Below are 20,496 nucleotides of genomic sequence, written 5' to 3' on the forward strand. Positions count from 1 at the left end.
CAGTGTAGGTGTAGAGACACTCGCAGTGGAACATCTCTGCCTCCTTGACGTGGCAGATGCCACCATGGTGACAGGGGTTGGGGTGACAGGGGTCGTTGCCGCACTCGCCCACCCCGCTGCCATACAGCACATCACTGCCTTTCTCCCGCAGGTCGTACATCTGGTTGTTCACATCCAGGAGGCGGATGCAGCCCTTCAGGCCGGTTGTAGCCGCGGTACGATCTGCCACCCTGAGGGGACAGAGGACAAAGTGGGTGGGGGTTTTGTCCCTGAGGACAAAAATGCAGAGGCCTCCAAGCATCTGGGTCAGGCTGTCCTCCCCAGCAGGGCATTAAGAGGCCCCCAGACCCAGAGAAGCCCCGCTCCACAACGACCCTCCAGCCACTGCCTGGAGCCTGCTAGCAGGCAGAGGGCTGCAGCCGCCATGGATGCTCTGCCCGCAGCAGCAGCAGATGCTGCGACAGCCAGGGCAGCGGTCCAGCCCCCTCACTCACACAGCCATTTGGTCCTCCGGCGCTCCCCCGATGAACAGGTCTGTGTCGAGGTTGAGCCCGTCGGTGCCCGTCGGGCTCTCCCCGCTGACGTGGGGCTCCCCGTCGACAGACAGCATGCCGCTGCGGCGGTTGCGGTTCACCACTAACTGGTGCCACTTGCCAGGCTCAACACGGACCTTGCTGGTGATGATGCCTGTGCCAGAGCCAGTGTTAAACCTGGAGCAGAAGAAGGGGAGGCCTGTGTCTGTGCCACCCTGCAGAAAGGTGACATCAGTGCTGTGGCACGGGGGTTGCTGCCTCCAGGGAGAAGCGGGAGCACTTGGGAGCCCCTCTCCCTCCCCACCTCTGGGCCAGGCTGCACTCGGAGCACACAGCCGTCCCCTGCTAAGCATCAGGACCGACTGCCTCAGAACTCATCTGGACTTTGCAGTCTCCAGAGGTCTGCCCTCCAGCTCACCTCATTCCGAATCTGCGTGTTTGGCTTTTGGAACTGGAAAAATCGTTTCAGCTCAGATTTCTGGGGCCTTTCTCCCTTTCTTTTTTCCCCTGCATTTCTTTTTCCAGTACAAAAACAGTGCCAAAAAAAGACTTCTGACTTGCTCAAAAAAATCAACCTCCCACACCTTTTAGCTTTTCAAAATTCAAACTGAAATAAGTGAATTAACTTTGTTGAAAAGTGCCACAGGGAATGAGTCCCCTTAGCATTCCTATTACATTGGAAAAAACACTCCTCCTCTTCTTGTCCATTTGATGCTACTGTTTCTTAGCCTGCAAGTTCAAGCCCAGCATCCTCCCGGTGTTCTGCAAGGACCGCTCTGGCAAGAGCGGCTGCTCCGTTTCCTCCGTGCCACACAGGGCTGAGGGGAAGGGCACCCACCTGAGCTCCACGAAGCCACCAACCAGCGCCAGGGAAATGAAGTCTTTGCCGCGGTTCTGCCCATTGTAGAGCAGCAGCCCGCTCAGCTCCACAGTCCTGAACTCCATGGCGATGCGCACGGTGTGGTATGCCTTCATCATCTTGAAGGCCAGGTAGGACTTGCCACCAAAGCTGGGGATGAAGTACCTGATAGCTGCAAGAGCCAGAAGCAGGGCAGAGAAAGGAAGAGGGGATGAAGTAGAGGAGGGAACAGGATAGAGAGCAGATAAAGACCTGACATGAGCCTGTGAACATTTTCCTACCTGTACAAACAAAGAGAGCTCTTGTGAAATGGCAGAAAGAAGCTCGCTCTCTCCTCTGGGCCCATGCTCCTGTGCAATTACCCCTGTCACTGCCTCCTAGACAGTTGTACTGGTAGCAACCAACAACTCCTCTCGTGATGGCATGCCCACCAGAGATTGCTCCCAGGCTTTAGAGATCTGTGGTATTGCTCTCCCAGTACTTAGCTTCAGTGGTGTCCCAATCAGCTCCTCCCAGTGGAGGAGTAAGGACCAGTGCTGTTGGTCCTTTCCATGCCCAGCTATCACATCCCCTGTGCCATCAGCTGAGCTCTGCTGCACATGCAGTTCCTCGTAACTCAACTTCCCTGCTCCTTAGATAATTTTTATCTGTCCTCCCAGAATCCCACATGACAGATTTACATTCTTCACTCCAGGCTTTTATTTGTTGCAGCTGAGATTTTCCAAGGGATCTGGAAGGCCAAGCCCTATTAAAACTAACAGGGCTGGACACCCACATCCAGTAGCAGCTTTGAGCACTCCAGCTTATAGCTTTAGGGACAAAGCTTTTCAGGAATAAGCACTCACAACCACCCAGAGCCCCCGGCATGACACCAAACTGCCAGTGGGAGCTCACAGTAAATAACAGCAGCTCTGGTTAAGCATGCTGCCAGTCTGCAGCTGTTTGCTAAGCAGCTCTGAGTGCCGGGAAATAGAGTCTGAATTATCAGCACACATCTCCCGGTGTTCAAGAGGACAGTTAGTACCTATCTCTCTGTTACACTAACTAGCAGTCACTAGCTGCAGGAGCTGTGAGCGACAATGCCATGAGCTGAGATAAAAAAAGCAGCAGCTCACAATCCCCATGATTTGGGGCACAGGCATATCAGAAGTGGAGCCAGGAAGAAATTGCTTCTGGCACCTTCTTACCCTGCAGCCTTGCCGTGCTTGCCTCTTACAATGCATAGTGCATGGACAACCTGTTCTTGGCAGAGTTAAGAAAGCTGGTTAAACTGGCCCCTGCAGTGCCTCCTGCCTGGTGCACGTGCAGCGCCCGTGCTAGTTATGGGGCTGGGTTTGCATGTGCCCCCAACGTCTCTCCATCACCCTGCAGTCAATGCAGTTGGCTGGAGTATGGACAGACACAGGTCAGAGGCACGTACGTTTCTCACAGACGGCTCCCCCTTTGCCTGCCGGGCAGCTGCAGGTGAACTCCTTCCCGTTATCCTCGCAGGTGCCACCGTGCAGGCAGGGGTGAGAGTCGCAGGGCCGCAAGGGTTTCTTCGTGGCGGGGGGCTGGCGCGTAGGCTTCCGCCGGGTGGTGGCAGGGAGGGTGGAGGTGGGTCTCTTGGTGCTCACAGCTCCTGCCGTCTTGGTGCTGGGTCGGCCCACGGCATCTGGGCGCAGGACGTGGACTGTGGTGGCGGCGGCAGCCGTGGTGTACCTCCGGGTGGTGGCGGGTGCCATGGTGGTGGCTGTGGTTGTGGTCACAGTGGTGGTGAAGAGCCTGGGGATCCAGTCTGAAACACAGCAAAATGCAGGTGGAGGCTGGTGCTTTGCAACCCTCTCTGGGGGCAGGGAAAGCTGCTCGGGCTTTTGGGGTGAGATGGCAGCAGAGAGGCTTGGACAGACGGCTCACCCAGGCTATCGCATGCCCAAAAGCCCTCTCCCCTCCACTCTCCGGGCCCCAGGGCTCCTGCCGCATGGCCCGGCTTACGAGTCCGGCAGCTGCCTGCACAGGATGCGTGTCTGCACAGGACACTCCTCCATAGCACCGCAGTGCTGCCTGTCCTTCCACCCTGGCGTGTGGGTAGCCATGCTCCCAGGCAGAGCTGTGTGCCCAGCGCAGGTGCGGCCATGCGCCTTTCTTTCCTGGAAAAATCCGTGTTTCAGGTTTATCAGCGTGAGATCATGTGGGTGAAGCTGGCCACCTCCTTGGGAGTACCAGGAAGGCACTCCCAACTGTGCTTTCGAGGACTGTGGGCAGTGTCACATTGCCATGGTGCAGCACTACCGCTTGCCATGTGCTGTGGAAGAGGGGAGCAATTTTACCCCCTTTATGGCCTTCCTGAGTTGAGAACAAGGCCACACGGACTAACCTCTGAGCCCTGGCTCTGGAGGGCACTGTCTGGGGAAGCATTTGATGGGTTACCGCTACAGACGAAAGGCCCTGCAAGACCAGAAGAGCCAGCCTGCCCGCCCATTTGGAAGCCTAAACCAAGAGAGGGGGACTGACCGCGGCCAGAGGGGGCTCACCAAAGTCCATGAATTTGACATGCTCCTGCTGGGGCTTCTTCACCAGGATGGTCTTCTTCTTGGAAGCTTTGATCTGCTTCAGCAGGGCCCCTTGGACATCAGCTGCCGTGTAGGAAGTGGCTGATCATAGCCAAGAGGAGAAAGGAGAAAGGCAAGAGTGAAGATGCAGGCTCACCTGGCAGTTTCCCTCTCACAACCACCCCACAATGCCTCCGAATCATTCCTTTCCCTAGGAAAATGCTTCCAGCCTTCCAGGCACCAGCTTAGGGTGCACCTCCTCCCAACTCTTCTCACAGCATCTGATGATTTTGCTGGACAGAAGACATAGCCCTGGCAAATTTTAATAAGGTTCTTTCATGCTCCTTGCCGCACACGTGTTTCTCAGGCTGGCAGCCCCCCTGGGAGTGCCTGCTGCCTCCTCAGGCAGATGGTGATGCCACAGTGAATCAGCACCAGGACGGCTCTTACCTGGGTCAAAGTGGGACTCCACAATGACACGGACAGCGCTGCTCTGCCCCAGGTCTCGGACACGGATGCTCTTGAAGTCCTTCTTAACGTCAGAATTGCGGAAAAGCTCATCCAGCTAGTTGGTCAGAGGTGAAGGAGAAAATATAAACAGATTAATGGGGAGATCCTAGGACATAGGTCCTTTCAGTAAAAGATCTTTAGTCTCAGCGAGTCTCCTTGGTTTCAACCCACAGGGGTTTGCATCCAAACCTTTGCAAGACACCCCACTGACACATGCGGAGAACAGGGCTCCATTTGTGTAGGGTGATAATTTCAGATGGTCCCTATTCTTTATGGCCTGCAGTCAAAGGTAAGAACAGGATCCAGAAATAGTGCGGGGAAAGTGAGCTATCACCATCGTACCCGTGAAGAAGAGCGGAACAGAGCCAGACCAGAGACACCTTGCAGTTCATATAGGGATTTTCTATTGTGTGGCATCTAAGTCTTACTGATCTCTTCTAAAGCTGTGTAAACCTGCTTAGGCACTTTGGAAAATCCCATAAGGCACCATTCTGCATCTTTAAGTACCTGACTGCCTTTTAAAGCTTGGCTCTCAGACATTGCAGGATTTGTCTGAAGTCACATGAAGGAGACAGTGGCAGCCCAAGGCTTACAGCAAGTCAGGGCTTTAACACCCCTGCTAGCTATCTGTCCAGCCTGTGTTGGACCAGCAGTCGTCACAGCTAGAGGCCACTGCTTCCTTCCCTCGGCTTCAAGGCAAAGACAGAAGAAAGTAATTAACTGACTAATGGTCCCATGGTATAGTCTCCCCCTGTAAATTCGGGCATAGTGATCTCAGAGTGGTAAAGGAGCACATCACATCCATGGGCATTTGCAAGTAGATTGCACAGGGACAACAGGTCTCTGCAGCACAGGGCCATGGCAGGAACTCTCAGCCCAGCCACAGACAGCCTCCGAGACAAAGGGCCTGTGCCATGTCTTCATTTCCCCCAGCCTGGGAAAACAGAAACCAGCAAAGTCTCTTGCCTTCTCGAGGGGGAGAATGGATGAACCAGTGAATGAAGCTTTTGTGCGCATGTTTGCATCCTCACATAGAAGCCACTGTTGTATTGGGAAATACTGCTATTGTGATACAGAACTGCATGAACCATATGGTCCATATGCCAGGCACACATCTGCTTATATGACTACACTGAGGGCTTGCCAACTTCTAAGTGCAGCTTGGAACCAGCTCTAAATATGTTAATCTCCTTGCAGAGATGCTTTGTATTTGCTGTGCCACACTGCAGGCTACAGTATAATGTTGCTACCCCACCCAGCGCTTCCTTGGCATACCCATATATACACATTGTCACGCAAAGTCCGCCTACTCCAAGAGCTGGCAATGCAGAGGGGTTCTCCTTAAAGGTGGGAGACTAGAATTACGCAAGCAGCTTCCCAACTTGTGTAGCTGAACTGGAAGGGCAAAGGGGTTTTGGACATGTTTTTGTCTAAGGGCTTTTCATGGAGATAAGGACACTTTGGGAAATCCAGTGCATTAAGGCAGAACCTCTCATCTAAACAGCCCCGCCACCAAGATCAAGCTGAAAAAGGATAATTTTTGACCCAGCACATAACAAAGGATGGAACCCGCTGACGCAGCATGTGGTAGAGGCTATTAACACACATAGATTAAAAAGAGATCAGACAAATTCACAGAGGGTACCTCTTAAACAGAACTGGTGCATCATCTCCTTAAGTGCTCACCCCATATAAGCGCTGGCCCTGGCGATAAGCCGTGTTCACTCCCAACTTTTGCAGGTTAAGCCCATCTCAAAAAAAAAACCCCAACATGGTGCAATGCTCCTGCGAGGCACTCAACACATTTTGCAGACAGGTCTCTGTGCTCCCACTTGACAGACAGCAATGACAGGCCACGGCCTCCCCAGAAGCCATCATGAATGAGAAGGCAAAGCAGGAGGAAACCCACAGCGGTTCCCACGGCTGGGACAACAGAGCGTCTGCGGTTACAGAGGGTGGTGTTGGCACAGGGTACTGTAACACGCACCCGGGGAGCAGCGCTTAGAAAGCAGGCAGCGCTTGGTCCCTGCTTCAGCGGGGTGGCTGGAACGAAGCGCAGCAGGCAGGCAGCCTTCCTGCAGAGCGCCGGCACCTCGGCCACGCAGATGCGAGCAGGCGAGCGTGCCACAGGCTGGCTCTCCGTGGGAACCTAGCCACTTGAACAGACAAGCCTGCTTATTAGCAGCAGCTCGGAGAATGCCCGCTCGCTTGAGAAGGGGACGACTGTGTTTCTGGAAGTGAACATTTGGGGTTTAGTCATCTGTCCGCCACAGTGCAGACAGAGGTGGGCAGGGTCCTCTCTTCTTTTGCCGAGGCCAGAAAAGCCCTAACCAGACCCTAGATCAAGTGCAAAGAACTCACCGCACTCTCAATGCTCCTGGCCGTCTCCCCAAAGAGCTCTGACTTGGGGTCAGCCATCTCAGGTGTGTAGAACAGCTCCTGGCCTTCCACCTCCTCCAAGATGAGGACTCCTTGGAAGACTTTGGTAGCTAAGGGAGGGAGGGTAAACAAGACAAATGCCTTTAGTCGGCTTGTGGGCAGGGGACAGGCGTGTGGCTGACAGCCGCAAGGAGCGTTCGAGTCCCTGGGGGGAAAGGGTGATGGCAGTGTGCGGGTAGTGCCAGTGTTGGGGTTAGTCTGGATGGGTCTGGGAGAGCGCCATGGAGGATTAGTATCAGAGGGTGCTGGAGCAGATGGCAAAGACCAGGCTGGAGATGGCAGCTTTTACCATACGGTTTCCTCTGAGCTCCGGCCCGGATAGCAGCCCCCCTGCACCGGCTGAGTAACAAGAGAAAGACGTTAGCCAGAGCAGAACATAGTCAATACGGCAGGATCAGACACGTGCATGCAAACAGGGGGCAGAGGAGGGCGAAATGCGGACTCTGGGCAAGGAGAAGACCTGCGCTGGGAGAGGGAAGCAGAGACCCTGCCAGCTAACAGGCTGTGGCCAGCCTTGCAAAACCAGACCGAAACTGCGACAGGAACCCAAGGTGTGGTTCCCTTCCGGGGGAGCTGTGGGAGTGCAGAGGCAGCTATAGAAAGATCCCCGCTGTGGGCAACCACATGGGAGATTCCCAGCAGTTGTCTTTTTGTGGGTTAAAAGGGAATGTGGTGTCCAGAGGAAAAGGGGATGTCCTGCTGGAAATCCCAAGGAACAGGGACAGTTAAGAAGGACCTCAGTGAGCAGCGAGGAAACATCTGGGAGACGGCCACAGAGCAAAAATTTTTAGGCTAACGAGGATGTATGTACAGGGCAACCAATACTCTGACCGAGCACAGGTGGCTCTGTGCTTCCTCAACACGGACAGTGTGAAGGGACTGTAAGGTAGGCAAGACAGATCCCACCTAGGTCATGAGAGGAGTGCGCACCCCTGGCACCCCAGTGTGAGTCAAGAAGCTCAGACTCCCCCGGAAGCCCAGCAGGGACACTGCGGCTACAGCTGCTCTCCCTGCCTGCCCTGGCACCGCACTGGTCCTGGTCAGCCCAACTCCCTTTACAGCCATGGAGACAGATAAAATGGGAATCCAAGAAATTCCCTCATCCCCCCTAGTGCCAGTCGTGACCTCTGCCGAAGCCTGGGCAAAACACTAGTCAAAGTTTTAAGGCTGTAGCAGTCACAGAAGAAAGCGGTCAGCTAAGCAAAGAAAACTGCAGAGTGCGCTGGCTCCCATGTGAACAGCAGCACCCACCCTAGCACTAGGGCTGGCTGCTGGGGGCTGTGGCAGGTGGGCACGTCTGCCAGCTACCACGGCTCAGCACGTCCCCATGAACATCCCCTCAGGGACACGCCAGCCCCCACACTGGACACAGGAACCATGCTCGCTGCCAGCCGGGCAAGCACAGCACCATGCTGCTCTCCCTGCCGGGCAGCTCTCAGTGGCATCTCTCCTTCTCCTGCACCCTGCAAGAGCTCAGTCTGACTCCTGACCACCGAAAGGGAGCCCTGAGCCTAGCCCTGAGCACAAACTCACCTGGACAGTTGCTGCCTTCTGCATCAGCAGCTGCAGTCTTGCCATCAGAGCAGCATCCCAGCGGGGTGTTGTAACACGTTGCCCTCTCAATGGCTGGGGTGGAAGTTACCTGGCTTTCCTCCACCTCCTCTTCCCCTGCAGGGCATTAAGAGGAGCATTCACCAGCAGGAGGTAAGACCTCACCTCTGCGTCAGAGAATGAGGCTGAGACACAGCTTCATTTCGTCGTGAGAGACAGGGTATGGTTTAGCCCACAACCAACCTGCCAAGCCTAAGAAGCACACACTCACCGGCAGAGCCTGCCCCACTAGATTCCTGGTCTCCACTGATGCCCATCTCTTGGTCTCCACTGCCTTCTGCACTGCCTGATTCAACATAGGCAGGCTGGGTAGTGGCCAGGACCACCGGTGCGGTGGAGAGAGGGCGGACAGTGGTCTTGTACACCCCGTGGGTCATCCATGGTGTAGTGGCTGGCCTGGCAGTTCGTGATGCGCCTTGTTGTAGGGTGACCTCTTTCAGTAGGCCTGGCTTCCAACAGCAGGGAGCTGGTAGCCAGCTCAGTGGGTTCTGGAGCCCGGGTGGTGAGCCGCAGTGGTGGAGGAAGGATTAACTTGTCCAAGGGCAGTGTGGGCAGTGGTGTGGGTGGTGAGGTGTGGCTTGTGTGAGTGATGGACTCTGAAAGAAGCAGCAGGACAGGGTAGGTAAGGAGGGGCAGGTCTGGGAAAGGCTGGCTGTGACACTGGGAAGCACGTTGCAAACCCTCAGGCACCTGCCCTGGGCAGTGCATCTGCTGTGCCGTGAAGAGTCACGGCACAGCGAGGAACTGCAGAGGGAGGCAGCCAGAGAGCTGACGCTGCCCCAGCACCGAGAGCAGCAGACACTCACCGTGGCACTGCCCCACATGCTTCACTGTGATGACCTGTCCCTGCCGGCAGGCGATGGTCTTCAACTGGCACTGGTCCCCATAAGTGACACCATCAGAGCCACACACCTGGGAGGCAGAGGGGAAACGTGAGCTGCACCTCTGTCCTCCTCCAAGCTCTGGGCAAGATAAACCAGTCTCTAAGCGCTGGAAGCAGAGGCTTTGCAGGGGTCCCTCTGAGGCAAAGAGGCGATGGTCTGCACAGATGGACCCGAGGGTGGGCTGCGGAAGCCCAGGAGCAGAGCAGCTCGGAGGTGCCAGATGGGGCACAGAGCACCCAGCTCTGCTGGGAGACATCTACGACTCGCATGTCACCCTTCCCCACGCACCGAAGACAGTGACCAAACTTGTCCACCTGCTTCTTGTGAGGGGGGAGAGACATCAGACTCCCGTGCTGCCTGCACCAGCCTGATGCAGCTGAGCTAGCCACACATCCCCGCACACGCCACTCAGCCCCCCATTGCTGCCTCTCCTGCAAACCTTGGTCATGTTGGCCTCTGAGCAGAGTGGGGATGGGCACTCGCAGTGGGCAAAGCCGTTGACTTCCACGCACGAGGCCCCAAACTCGCAGCTCATTTCCTCGCAGGATTTTGGGGCTGATGGGTCTGGGGTAGGGAGAGAAGGGGGAAGAGATGACCAACAAAGCACATACCAATCATGCAGAAACAGGCTACGCTGAATCAAAATCCCTCTCTCCTCCCAGTGGGTCTTAGCTCTCCCAGGGACTCGCCAGAGCAGTTCAGACCAGTGGATAAGGCAGACTTTCACCAAACAGAGAAACAGTCCCTCGTGCTGTGCGTGAGTGCACAGATAACAGGAACCCAGCTAGGAATGGAGGACAGGGCCCCTTTCCGCCGAAGCACAAGCACACAGGGTGGGAGGGATGCATTTCTTTCATGGGCCTATGTGTTGCCCTGCAGCACTACCCAAGCACCCATTTCTCGGTGCCCCACGCAATCCCTCTGGTACGTGGCTCCCTCACCTTTCTCACAGCCCGTCATGCCCAGCTTGCTGCCATTGGGCACTGGTTGCATTTCATGCCAGTGATACCAGTCTTGCAGGAGCACAGTCCAGTCATCTGCTCACAGTCATCACGCACTGAACCCACCGGGTCGCAGTTACAGGCTGGGCAAGAAGGGAAAAGAGACACTGTTTTGCCGGTGGATTTGTGGAGCCAACATCAGACTCACTCAGGTCCCCCAGCAATCCAAGGGAAGAGCGAGGAGAAGGGTCCAGGGGAGGACCATAACGCTCACTGCTACTCGCTACTTACTGACCCCACACCAGCTGCAGGAACCTGCCTCCACCCGCTACCCTCTGACCATGGTCCTATGGCTTGTGATCCCACATCCGCCCCACAGACCCGCATTCCCATCAGCATTAAAGATTTACGTGGCTCCAGTAAGAACATTCACCCATCCCAGGAGACCTTCTGCCTCTCTCTGGTGCAGGATAAAGGAGAGGGATGGTAGAAGAGATAGTGGCCATTGGTGTCTGTCTAGCTTGAGGTCAGAGGATTTTACCTACTAACATTTGTGATTCTGTTTTTAGAGTGAGACCCCACTCTGATTGAAAGACTACCAGTGAGAGCGAATTAAGTACAGACTTGGGAAGACATTTCAGCAGTGTGATGCCTTTGCTGTTACAAAGCTGACATTCTATTTCCAATTTAAGCTTTCTGGCTCTGACCTGCACCTACTGAATCCTGATGTGCCAGCATTTAGACAAGTACTCCTTCCTGAAGCCATGAGAGGAACCCAGAAGTTTGCTCGCCTGTCCTCTCTCCAAAGCACAAAGCATCCTTCCTACCCTTCAGCTGCACAATGGTGTCTCCAGCCGGAGCTTGCTACCTCTGAGCAGGGCACTTGGATTCAGTCCCTCAGCCAGGGGCTTAGGCCAGGTGGGCGCCTGAGACATATCTACCACTCAGCAGACAGCTATCTGTGATTTCAGCGAGAGATGGGTAGAATCATATTCTCTGTTGTTTGCAATCCCTTCCCAATAACTCCTCTTCCCCCTGGCTGTTCTGGCCTCTGTCTAGTTGGCACTTACTGGATTTCTTGGGTGGATCTCCAATGCAGCTTGAAATAAACAGGGCTTTTTTTCTGTTTGTTTACTGCTGTTTTCACATGGCTATTCCTGGTGGGGTCAGCATCAACGGGCAAAACTACTGCCTTGTTCCTTCCACTTCAAACCCATTCCTTCACACCTGCCTGCCCTGCCACAGGCAGGGACACCAGAGCTCATTCACGCTGGGCTCTAGCAGCCCTGCAGAACATCTGGCCAGGGAGCAGGCCCATGGAAGGAGACACCGTCTCCTAGCCAAGCTGCACCACGAGGGAGCAACAGCACCTGTGCAATGCTTCAGGCCACCCTGTCCCTCCTGCATGGAGCAAGCCATCAAGCTCTGCAAAAACAGCCACCGGAGGTGACTTACAATAGGACCAACATTAGGACTCATTGTTTTAAATAGCACGATACCCCGCCGTGCCTTGAGCCCCGCAGAGCAGGCCAGGGAGCCGTGCCAGCAGAGTTGCATGGCACGAGGGGTGACGGCCCAGCCCTGCCCGCACTCACGCGTGCAGCCGCTTTTGCTGTCGGTGACGATGCCGCGGAAGTTCCAGAAGCCGGGCTCGCAGCGGTCACACTTCAGGCCCCCCACGCCTGGCTTGCAGGAGCACTGCCCCGTTGCAGGGTCGCAGGCTCCCCCGTAGGAGCCATAGGGGTTGCATTGGCAGGTGCCTGTGAGCCAAAGAGAGAGAGCACGAGGCTGAGTCCTGGCCAGGGAGGAGGGGGGACGCTGGGGGCTGCATCAGGGCAGAGGGACCGACTGCTGAGCCACCGAGCTGCTCAGCCAGGGCAGGAACGTGGTCTCACGCCGGGCAGCAGGAGGTTTCACCAGCTGCTCTCAACACTTCTCCTCTGCCCCAGCTACAAGGGGGAACTAAACCTTCAGGGATTAACCCGCTTGCTTTGCTGTCATCAAGAACTCCTCTCTCATTAACATCAAAGGGGGAGGAAGCTATTAGAAGTTTATTATTAATTCATTAATTAGGAACTTGATGGAGGGAAATGATCCAAAAGATAGACAGAGAGACGCTCCCTTTATCCACAGGGAGCAGTAGAAAGGGGACATGGGGCAGAGCTGGAGAGAAAGGGAGACCTCGGGAGCAGCAAGTAGGGTGCATAAGCACATCCCCAGACTGCCAGAGGCAGGGAAATGGCATGTCCAGAACAGGCAGCAATGGATAAATCCGCCTTAGGGGCTTCAAGCTGCTGGTTAAGTGGTAATTACCTCCTGACATATGCTTGCTGCCAACACAGGGACACAGGTAGGACAGAAACTGGTGGGATACTGAATCCCAGTCAGTTGGGAAGCTGTGTCCACAGATTGGAGGGCAGGGGACAGGACTTCCATCAGAGACACAGAGGAACATCACTACCAACAGCCACTAGCAGGGCGATGCTGAAAGTGAAATGCTTGTGTCCTGCCTAGCATCGCTGACTGGCTCCTCCCTGCTCTCCTGGCCCCTCTCGGCCAGCACAGACCACACCACCGCGCGTCTGCTCTTCCAGCACCCACCTCGGCCTGCAGCCCACCCCACGCACCCCCTGCCAGGAGACCTCTGGGCATTCTCTGAATGCTGCTGCTTTTTAAATTATATAGCACAGCAAACAGCACTACATCCTCATCAAGCAGGCATTAGCCAGGCCCAAGCACAGTGCGAATCATGTCTCCGTGGGGTAATGTGTTTCCCTAACAGGTGGTCACAGCCTCAGCTGTTAAGAGTTTGCTAATGCCTCTCAAAATGCGCCTTCTGCTCAAGTGCTGACTCCGATAATTATTTAATAAATATTAATGAAACATTTGCCAGCTCAGCTTCCTGCACAGTGCAGTCACCCGCTAGTCACTGGTCCTGGGGTGGCCTGCAGAAGGTCCCTAGGTGAACCCGAAAGCTCTGTTCCACCTCAGCCTGCAGTGCAAAGATACAAGCAATATTTTTGTCACTCAGGCCGGTGAAAAGCCCTAAGCCTCTAGCAATGGGTTGAAGGCACAGAGGGCACAGTCTGGCCCTAGGGGCACCTTCTGGGGTGTCCAGCAGAGACTCAGCACCAGATAAGTTCTGAGCCACCATCCTGTCTTCCTGCATTTCAGAGGGACTTAGACCTGGAAGTTGACTCCAGGCTTTTGCAAGGACAAGAGCATCACTAGTAGATATAGAAGGCGAAGTATGCAAGCACATCTCCATATGTGCATGCTGTGAGCCTGGAGCTGGGGATAAATGCAGGCTTTGTGAGCCTAGGAGGTCTCTAGTTAGCTAAGGAATGGGAGGGTCCACCTTCTTTTGTTTCCCCTGGGATGGGACCCGAAGTCCCCTCTCCACCTGATTTCTCCTGCCTTCCAGCTGTCTTTGAAGGTCCTTCATGCCCCCCGAGTGGGAACACAATATTCACTCACTTGGGCATCCAGCTGCACCCACTCCAAGTGCCAAGGTCATGTTGTCTGGGCAGCATCCATAGATGGTCTGGCTGCAGTGCACAACCAGGAGAGGTGGCGGGGTTGTGGCAAGGGCTGCAGAGGAAGGCAGAGAGGTACAGGTTATCTTTGGCACGCAGGCTGCTGCAGGGCAGTATTGCCAACGTATGCATCGAGCAGCTAGCAGCATTCCTGCAAAAGCACGTGGTCCTTGCAGAGATGCTGGGAACAGGTGATGAGGTGAGGTCCTACCCTTGGCCAGGGAAAGCACAGGGCATGAAACAGGAATGAGGCAGCGGGGATCAGCAAACCAACACAGACACTGCTGTGTCCTTAGTGAGCACTTCCTTGCTTAGCCCCAGGGAAAGGGCACGTGCTACTGCAGGGCACCAGGCTGGGGACCAGTGCACACAGCTTGTGTCAGCCTGGGGGGCTGGCTGCCTCCGGGGGACTCACCGCGGCAGGCTCCTTGGCTAGTGACATAGAGATCCTGGCGTTTTTCACACCGTGTCTTCTTCAGCTCACACTCGTTGGTGTAGGTCACACCATCAGAGCCACACACCTGCCAGGACAGGGAGGGGAACCGCTCAGGGCAGTCCCTGGCACAGGAAGGCAGGTTCCCTATCCATGGGATGCCCTCTCCTGCCCAGGAAGCATGCGGGAAGGCCACCAGGGAGAAGAGAGGAGGGGAGCGAGGACTGCAGCAGGCAGCCCAGAACTGCTCAGTGTGCTTACCGGGTTGCGTGGCACTGCCAGGCAGGTGAAGTCACACACGCAGCGGTCATCCTCTGCATCCTCGTCCCACCAGCCCCCGTACTGCCGGCACCGGTCCTGTTCACACTCGCTACTGTCGCCGGAGCCTGAGCCCCCTGAGCCGCACTCTGGAGCGAAGGAGGACCATGGTGAGAAAGGGCTCACATCCAGCAGGGCAGAGTTAGGGGAAAGCAGAGGGGATGGGGCCAAAGCCCTCTCCGTGACATGAGGCTGTGCCCTGGACAGGGGAAGCAGCCCACAGCTGCACAGGCCCGTCCAAATCACAGCAGATTTAACCTCGTCAGCATAGGCAACCCCAAAATCCTGGGCCCACATATATTAGGATGTTTATCCCTCTGCCTTAGAGAAAGCAGATTCTCCCACCGCTGTCACAAGATTGTGCTAAGCCTACATAATGAAAACTGCAAAGGGATGCTTTAGCAGGTGGCCTGAGGTCTTCCTCTCTACAGCATCACTGCAGGAGGAAAAGCAAGGATCCTGCGGCTACCAGCGCCCTGCAGGCTACCTGGAGATCAGACAGCTAATAGCCATGCACAGGAGGAAGGGCTGCCACTTGACTTAGCGACAGCTTAACTCCATGCTTTGATCTGACTCCTTCCCCTTCTCCTGCCTTCCCAAACACACAGTGCAGCAGGGAGATTGCTGCTGCTAATATAAACATGGAAACCAGAGCAGAGGGAGGGATAGGGTTTGGGTTTAGTTTGAAGTTCAGTTAGGCAGATATTCTTAACAACGTAAAAACTCTGTCCCACCCTGGCTGCCTCTCCATAAGATGCTCAGAGCTCCAGCAGCAAGAGAGAGATGTTGCTGATTTCAAAGGCTTCTTAAAGGGGAAGAGGGAGGAAGGAAAACCTGGTCCTTTTTATTGAGTGATCAAAGGCTGGGATTTGGCATTACACAGAGAATTATTTAAGATCTTTTCCCAGAGAGACATCAACCTGAAATTCCCCAAGGAGGGCTGTGATCAAACACCATGTTATGTCTTCCCCTCTCCCTAAGCTCTGCCATAGCACTGAAGTCCTTTCCAGCTAGACTACACGTGCAATGAGCCAGACAATCTCAGCTCGCCAGGTCAGCACATCAGAGGGGTGAGGTTTACGTGTCTCCTGTACTTGGATTCAGCCAGCATTAACCCACAGCTTTCCCCCTAGAGTGGGAAAACTTAGCAGGTTCTTAGTTCTTAGCCTGGCCAAGCAAGGTACAGCCAACCCCACGACCTTCCCTGGCGCTCAGTACCGAGTCAATAGTGGCCACAGGCCAGGCCCTTGAGCAGCCCCTGGGGTAGAGGGAAGCAAAGCGGCAGCCAGGCTCCCTGCCCCAGGAACAGCTTCATTTCCCCCGGCCGAGACCCACTGAAGTGTGAAATTAAAGCAGTGATAAACTCCTCGCCCAGCCAATTAGGCGGTGTCATCTCTCATTACTGCTGCACGCAGAAAGACAAAGGGGAAAGGGAGGCGGCAGGCGGGGTGCTGGGTGACGGCGGCCGGCCAGCCAGGAGGGAAGGAGAGCATCGCTGGCACGGGACGTGCTCTGCTGGGGTGCTGGGGTGTCACAGGGCACTATGCCCGAGCTCCATGCAGCGGGGCTCACGGGGCAGTCAGGCACAGCGGAGCAGCTAGGGGAAGAGCCCGCTGTGTGCAGCCTCAGTCCTTCCGCACCCTTCCCCTGCCTTTTGCACCCGCAGGGCTGGAAGAACGGCAGCAACCTACCATCCTCACACGGCCCCGTCCTGGCAACCTCAATGCTCTTCTTCTGCTGGCAGGCGGCCACCTGCAGCTCGCACTGGTTGTCGTAGGTGAGGCCATCGCTACCGCACACCTGAGCGGAGGGCTGCCTCTCGCAGCGCGGGCACACGCACTGCCCACCCACGCACTTGCTGCCAAAGGAGCACACCGTGCTGCCGCAGGACTCTGTGGGGCGAGAGGGAGGAACCACAGTGAGACATTCAGGGACCTTTGTAGCCAACTGCCCAGTGTCAGAGAGCTTGGGACCACTAACACCACGCCCTCAGAGGCAAGGAGAGAAGTCCTCCTTCCCCAGACTCGTTTGTTATTGCTTATTTAAACTGTGCAAAGCCTCTGCAACAGACAGGTCCCAGTCCTGAGCATTTCTGATTCCCATCAGCACCCACAGGTGTTGTGTCCAACAGCTTTTTCTAGGACACCAGTAAGAAATCCTATTTACTCTCATGGTGTATTCTGACTTCAGCCTCGTCCGGCTTGCAGTGCCATGGAGCACTAAGAGTCATCTGTCACACTGAGTTGTTCTTCTCTCCCAAATTTAGAGAGGATCGCCATGCACATTTCTGCCCGGGAACACCAGAGCCAGCTGGACAGGTTTTATGACGCTCAAAGCATTGCTTTTATTGAAGTAGCATTCGTCCTAATGAAGAGCCTATGCAGGGCTTTTAATTCATTAAGAAATTAGCATAGACAGTTCCCTGGGCTGGGGAGTGGGGAGGAAACACATGAGCAGAGATGAATTAACCCCAGGGGATGGAGGGAAGGGAAAGCTACTGAGATGAACTGTGTAATCAAATAGACCTTCAATGCCTTCCGTTCTGGTAGTAGATATTAACGTATTTTTATCCAGATTTCTTTGCTTGGCTCAATGGACATTAGCCCAATTTCTTTGCTTGGCTCAGAGAAGTAACAAAGAGGGCAGATACCACCTATGATGCATAGCTGGGGCTAAAAAGGAGAAGCTGCCTGAGAGACTCAAGATGCCAAATCCTTGTGAAGCTGAAAGGGAAGACCGCAGCAGACAAGGTGAAAAGCCTCAGGCAAGGTCTCCAAGCGACCAGCCAGGAACTGCAGCCCCGGGGCCAGGCTGCTGGGCGTCCCTGGGCAAGCCCTGTCACTCTAGAGCTGATACCCTCCTGGGAAGTCCTGAAAACAGCAAATAAAGGGAGCACTAGGGAGACCCTCCACACATCCCGACCCTGTGGTTTCTCTGGTGCCTCCCACGGCTGGCAAACTCATGGGCTGCGAGTACTACAAATGACTGGTGAGCCTCGGACGGCCACGGCCAGGCAGCTCAGCAGGGCATGGGTGGCCAGCGGGGCTGAGCATCCGCTCTCTGAAATGCCACCAGCAGGAATGAGACGAGGGAAGAAGGGGACCTTGCCAGACTCACTGCAGTCTCCTTGGGCAGCCACCAAAATGTTCGTCTGCTGCGTGCACGCCCGGACGTGGAGCTCGCACTCGCTGCCGTACGTGTTGCCATCTGTGCCGCACACGGGCTGAGAGGAGGGAACGCACTCCGTGGGGCACACGCACCTTCCCGTCTCTGCCTCGCAGATGGCCCCAAACTGACACTTGCCACAACGGTCTGCACAGACGAAGAACAAAGCCGGTAGGTTAAGACAACAGGTCAGGCAGGCATTGCTGTCTAATGAAGTGCCAGAGCAGAAATAAAACCCCACTGCGACCTCCTCCCCTAGGTCAAGCCCCTGCAGATGCCAGGAGCAGGAGCCCCAGGGCACAGTGCAAGGGAAGGAGCCGAGGCGATGGCTGCAGGAGGAGGAAGAGTCAAGCTCGGAGGCAGAAAGGCAATAACTACTCATAAAAGCTGTCAGGGCCAGGAGTAACCGTGATGAAATGTCACCGGAGCTGTACGCCGTTATAGCTAAATAGGAAGCAGGAGAGAGCATGGGGCTGAGTGGAATTACGAGGGGTGATAAATCAGTCCCAGCCTTGGGAGGAGGAGTGCAGCATCCCAGACAGCAAGCGGCCAGTTTCCCAGGGGAGAGAGGCAGCAGGATTCACACATGGCAGGTCAGCAGGGCGGGAAGAGGCGGTCGGCCGGGAAGGGGGATACTGTCTTCCCCTAGTTTATCAGGGTGCCATCAGTGCTGGATGCATGTATAACACAGCACCAATTCACAGCGCCCTGCCACCTCCCGCAGAGGGATCCTCAGCCTGCCTGCTGCAAACACACGCACAGCACATGCACGCAGGCTCCGGTCAGAGAAGACGTTTATCTTTGTAATAACTCACTTGCAAAGGAGCTATCACTCGTTGCAGGAGAGACCGGACTCCAGCCAGCACATCTCCTGACTCCTGGGTATTTAGCAATTCACGGCTTCATTTTCTCCTTCAGACAAACATCCCTCTTCCCTCCCTGCCATTCAGTTCATGAGGAATTTGGCTCTAAGATGGTTTTTCTTATTTTTCTTTCACACAGCAGCTGCTGCCTTTGCATGGGGGAGGGAAGATGCAATAACCCCCGCTTGGTTTGTGCAGACTGTTGGCCGGGAGGTTTCTATCTACAGCACAAAGCTTGCAGCCACGCTTGGGCTCTGCAGGTCGGGAGAAGAGCTGCTCAAGGCAGCCTGTGTGCAGACAAGAGCAGCTCTTTCCTACAGGGCACTCAAGTGTGTGTGCCTGACAACTGAAGTATTTGCATCCTTCACTGTTTCTCCTGTAACTGCGTGGAGTTGGTACCAGCATTTTCTTCTGACCTGAAGCCCACTGGGCCCTCTGCTATGCTGCAGCAAGGAGCTCCACAGGTTGGAGGGGGTCTTCCTTCTCTGAAGGAAGGGTCTTCCTTTTCTCTGCTGTCTCAAAGCCCTTACAGCTCAGGAGCGTGTCTCCCAAGTAGGACTGCACAATGCAGCTCAGTGGGGAAATGACTGTAAGGGATCAAGCCCAGCTTTGACAGGAGCACTGCTATGCCACACACACCAGCCTTAGGTGGAGAGACAGGCACCAAGCTCCTGATACCCAGCCTGAAGGTTAAGAGCAGAAAGACTGTATTTGGACAAAACCACAATGAGCCTAGCCCTACCTGAACGTCCCAGCACATTTTGTCCCAGGAGAACGCAGTTAGCCCGGGCTGTGCCTGTGTGCAAACACTTTCTGACTGGCAAAGCTGTGCTGACACAGAGAGCTTGCAGATGGAACTGCTGCGTATGGGTCTGAGTCGCACATGTGTGGCGGGCTCTCGCTAGGGAAGAGGATGAACCCTGCTCCATGGGCGAGCTTGCTTCATCCTGCACCTCTGACCCAGCCGCCTTCTCACCAGGGCAGCTTACAGGGTAAGGTCTGCTGGGTAAGAGGACAGTGCAGGCAGCAGTGCCAGGGCTGGCTTGCACGAGGAGGCAACTCACACCTGCCTTACCCTAAGGCTTTCCCCACTGCCTCACACCCCTTGGTGAGGAACGCAGCGTTCAGGCTGGTCACTGGATTCTCTACCCACATCCCCCTCCTGCTGAGCCTGCTTTGTTTTTAACCCACCAGACGGTGGGAAAAGGACCCCACAGGCAGCAGCCACCGCACGCTGTGTCGCTCTTGCCCTGCACGAGGTGCCGGCGGGTTTCCTGACACACCAAACAGGCAGTGTGTGAGCCGAGCGGGCTCTCTCCTGCCCTCCTGGCTACGTGGCAGCAACCAAAGAAGAAAAACAACCCAAAAGCCCTCTCTCCCTGTGGCCACATTCGCGCTTAAGACACCGCCTGCTCCCAGCAAGTAAACCCAGGCTGGGCCAACAGCACGAGGAGGAGGAGGAGGAACCCCCAGAGACCAGCTCTTACCGCAGGGCCCCTTGTGTTTCACTTTGATCTCTCTCTTGAGGACACAGGCCATGGAGTCGAGCTCGCAGGGGTTGCCATAGGTGCGGTTGTCAGTGCCGCACACGGGGTCGTAGCGGCCCTGGCACACCTGCTGGCACTCGCACACAGCCTCCTGGTTCTTCACCACGCACGTGGCCCCAAAGGTGCACTCCACGCTCAGGCACGGGCTTGGCGTGCCCAGGTCTGCAGAGGGGACAGGAGAGAAAGGCACTGGTCTCAGTCCGCTGCTTCCCCAGCTCCCCCAGGGCACTGTGCACAGCAACGCATGCCAGCATCCCCAGCCTCAGGCGCACGCCTGCCTCCCCCAAGCCGTGACAAATGCACAGAGCTCCTGGCCTTGGCACCAG

General features: G+C 55.6%; 1 protein-coding gene across 1 annotated transcript in view; it reads right to left on the reverse strand.

Annotated features, from left to right (window-relative positions):
* Positions 1–20,496, reverse strand: part of AGRN (agrin) — a 128,889-nt gene that overhangs the window by 15,535 nt on the left and 92,858 nt on the right. Inside the window, 21 exon segments of the mRNA XM_050909387.1 lie at positions 1–230; positions 495–710; positions 1,372–1,564; positions 2,813–3,169; positions 3,906–4,025; positions 4,374–4,488; positions 6,795–6,922; positions 8,406–8,540; positions 8,695–8,887; positions 8,889–9,079; positions 9,290–9,395; positions 9,807–9,931; positions 10,309–10,344; positions 10,347–10,451; positions 11,904–12,068; positions 13,786–13,899; positions 14,260–14,365; positions 14,539–14,684; positions 16,287–16,487; positions 17,713–17,907; positions 20,111–20,332. Coding sequence (XP_050765344.1) covers positions 1–230; positions 495–710; positions 1,372–1,564; positions 2,813–3,169; positions 3,906–4,025; positions 4,374–4,488; positions 6,795–6,922; positions 8,406–8,540; positions 8,695–8,887; positions 8,889–9,079; positions 9,290–9,395; positions 9,807–9,931; positions 10,309–10,344; positions 10,347–10,451; positions 11,904–12,068; positions 13,786–13,899; positions 14,260–14,365; positions 14,539–14,684; positions 16,287–16,487; positions 17,713–17,907; positions 20,111–20,332 — 3,399 coding nt within the window.

Source organism: Gymnogyps californianus, chromosome 21 (assembly GCF_018139145.2).
Source record: "Gymnogyps californianus isolate 813 chromosome 21, ASM1813914v2, whole genome shotgun sequence".
Classification (NCBI taxonomy): domain Eukaryota; kingdom Metazoa; phylum Chordata; class Aves; order Accipitriformes; family Cathartidae; genus Gymnogyps; species Gymnogyps californianus.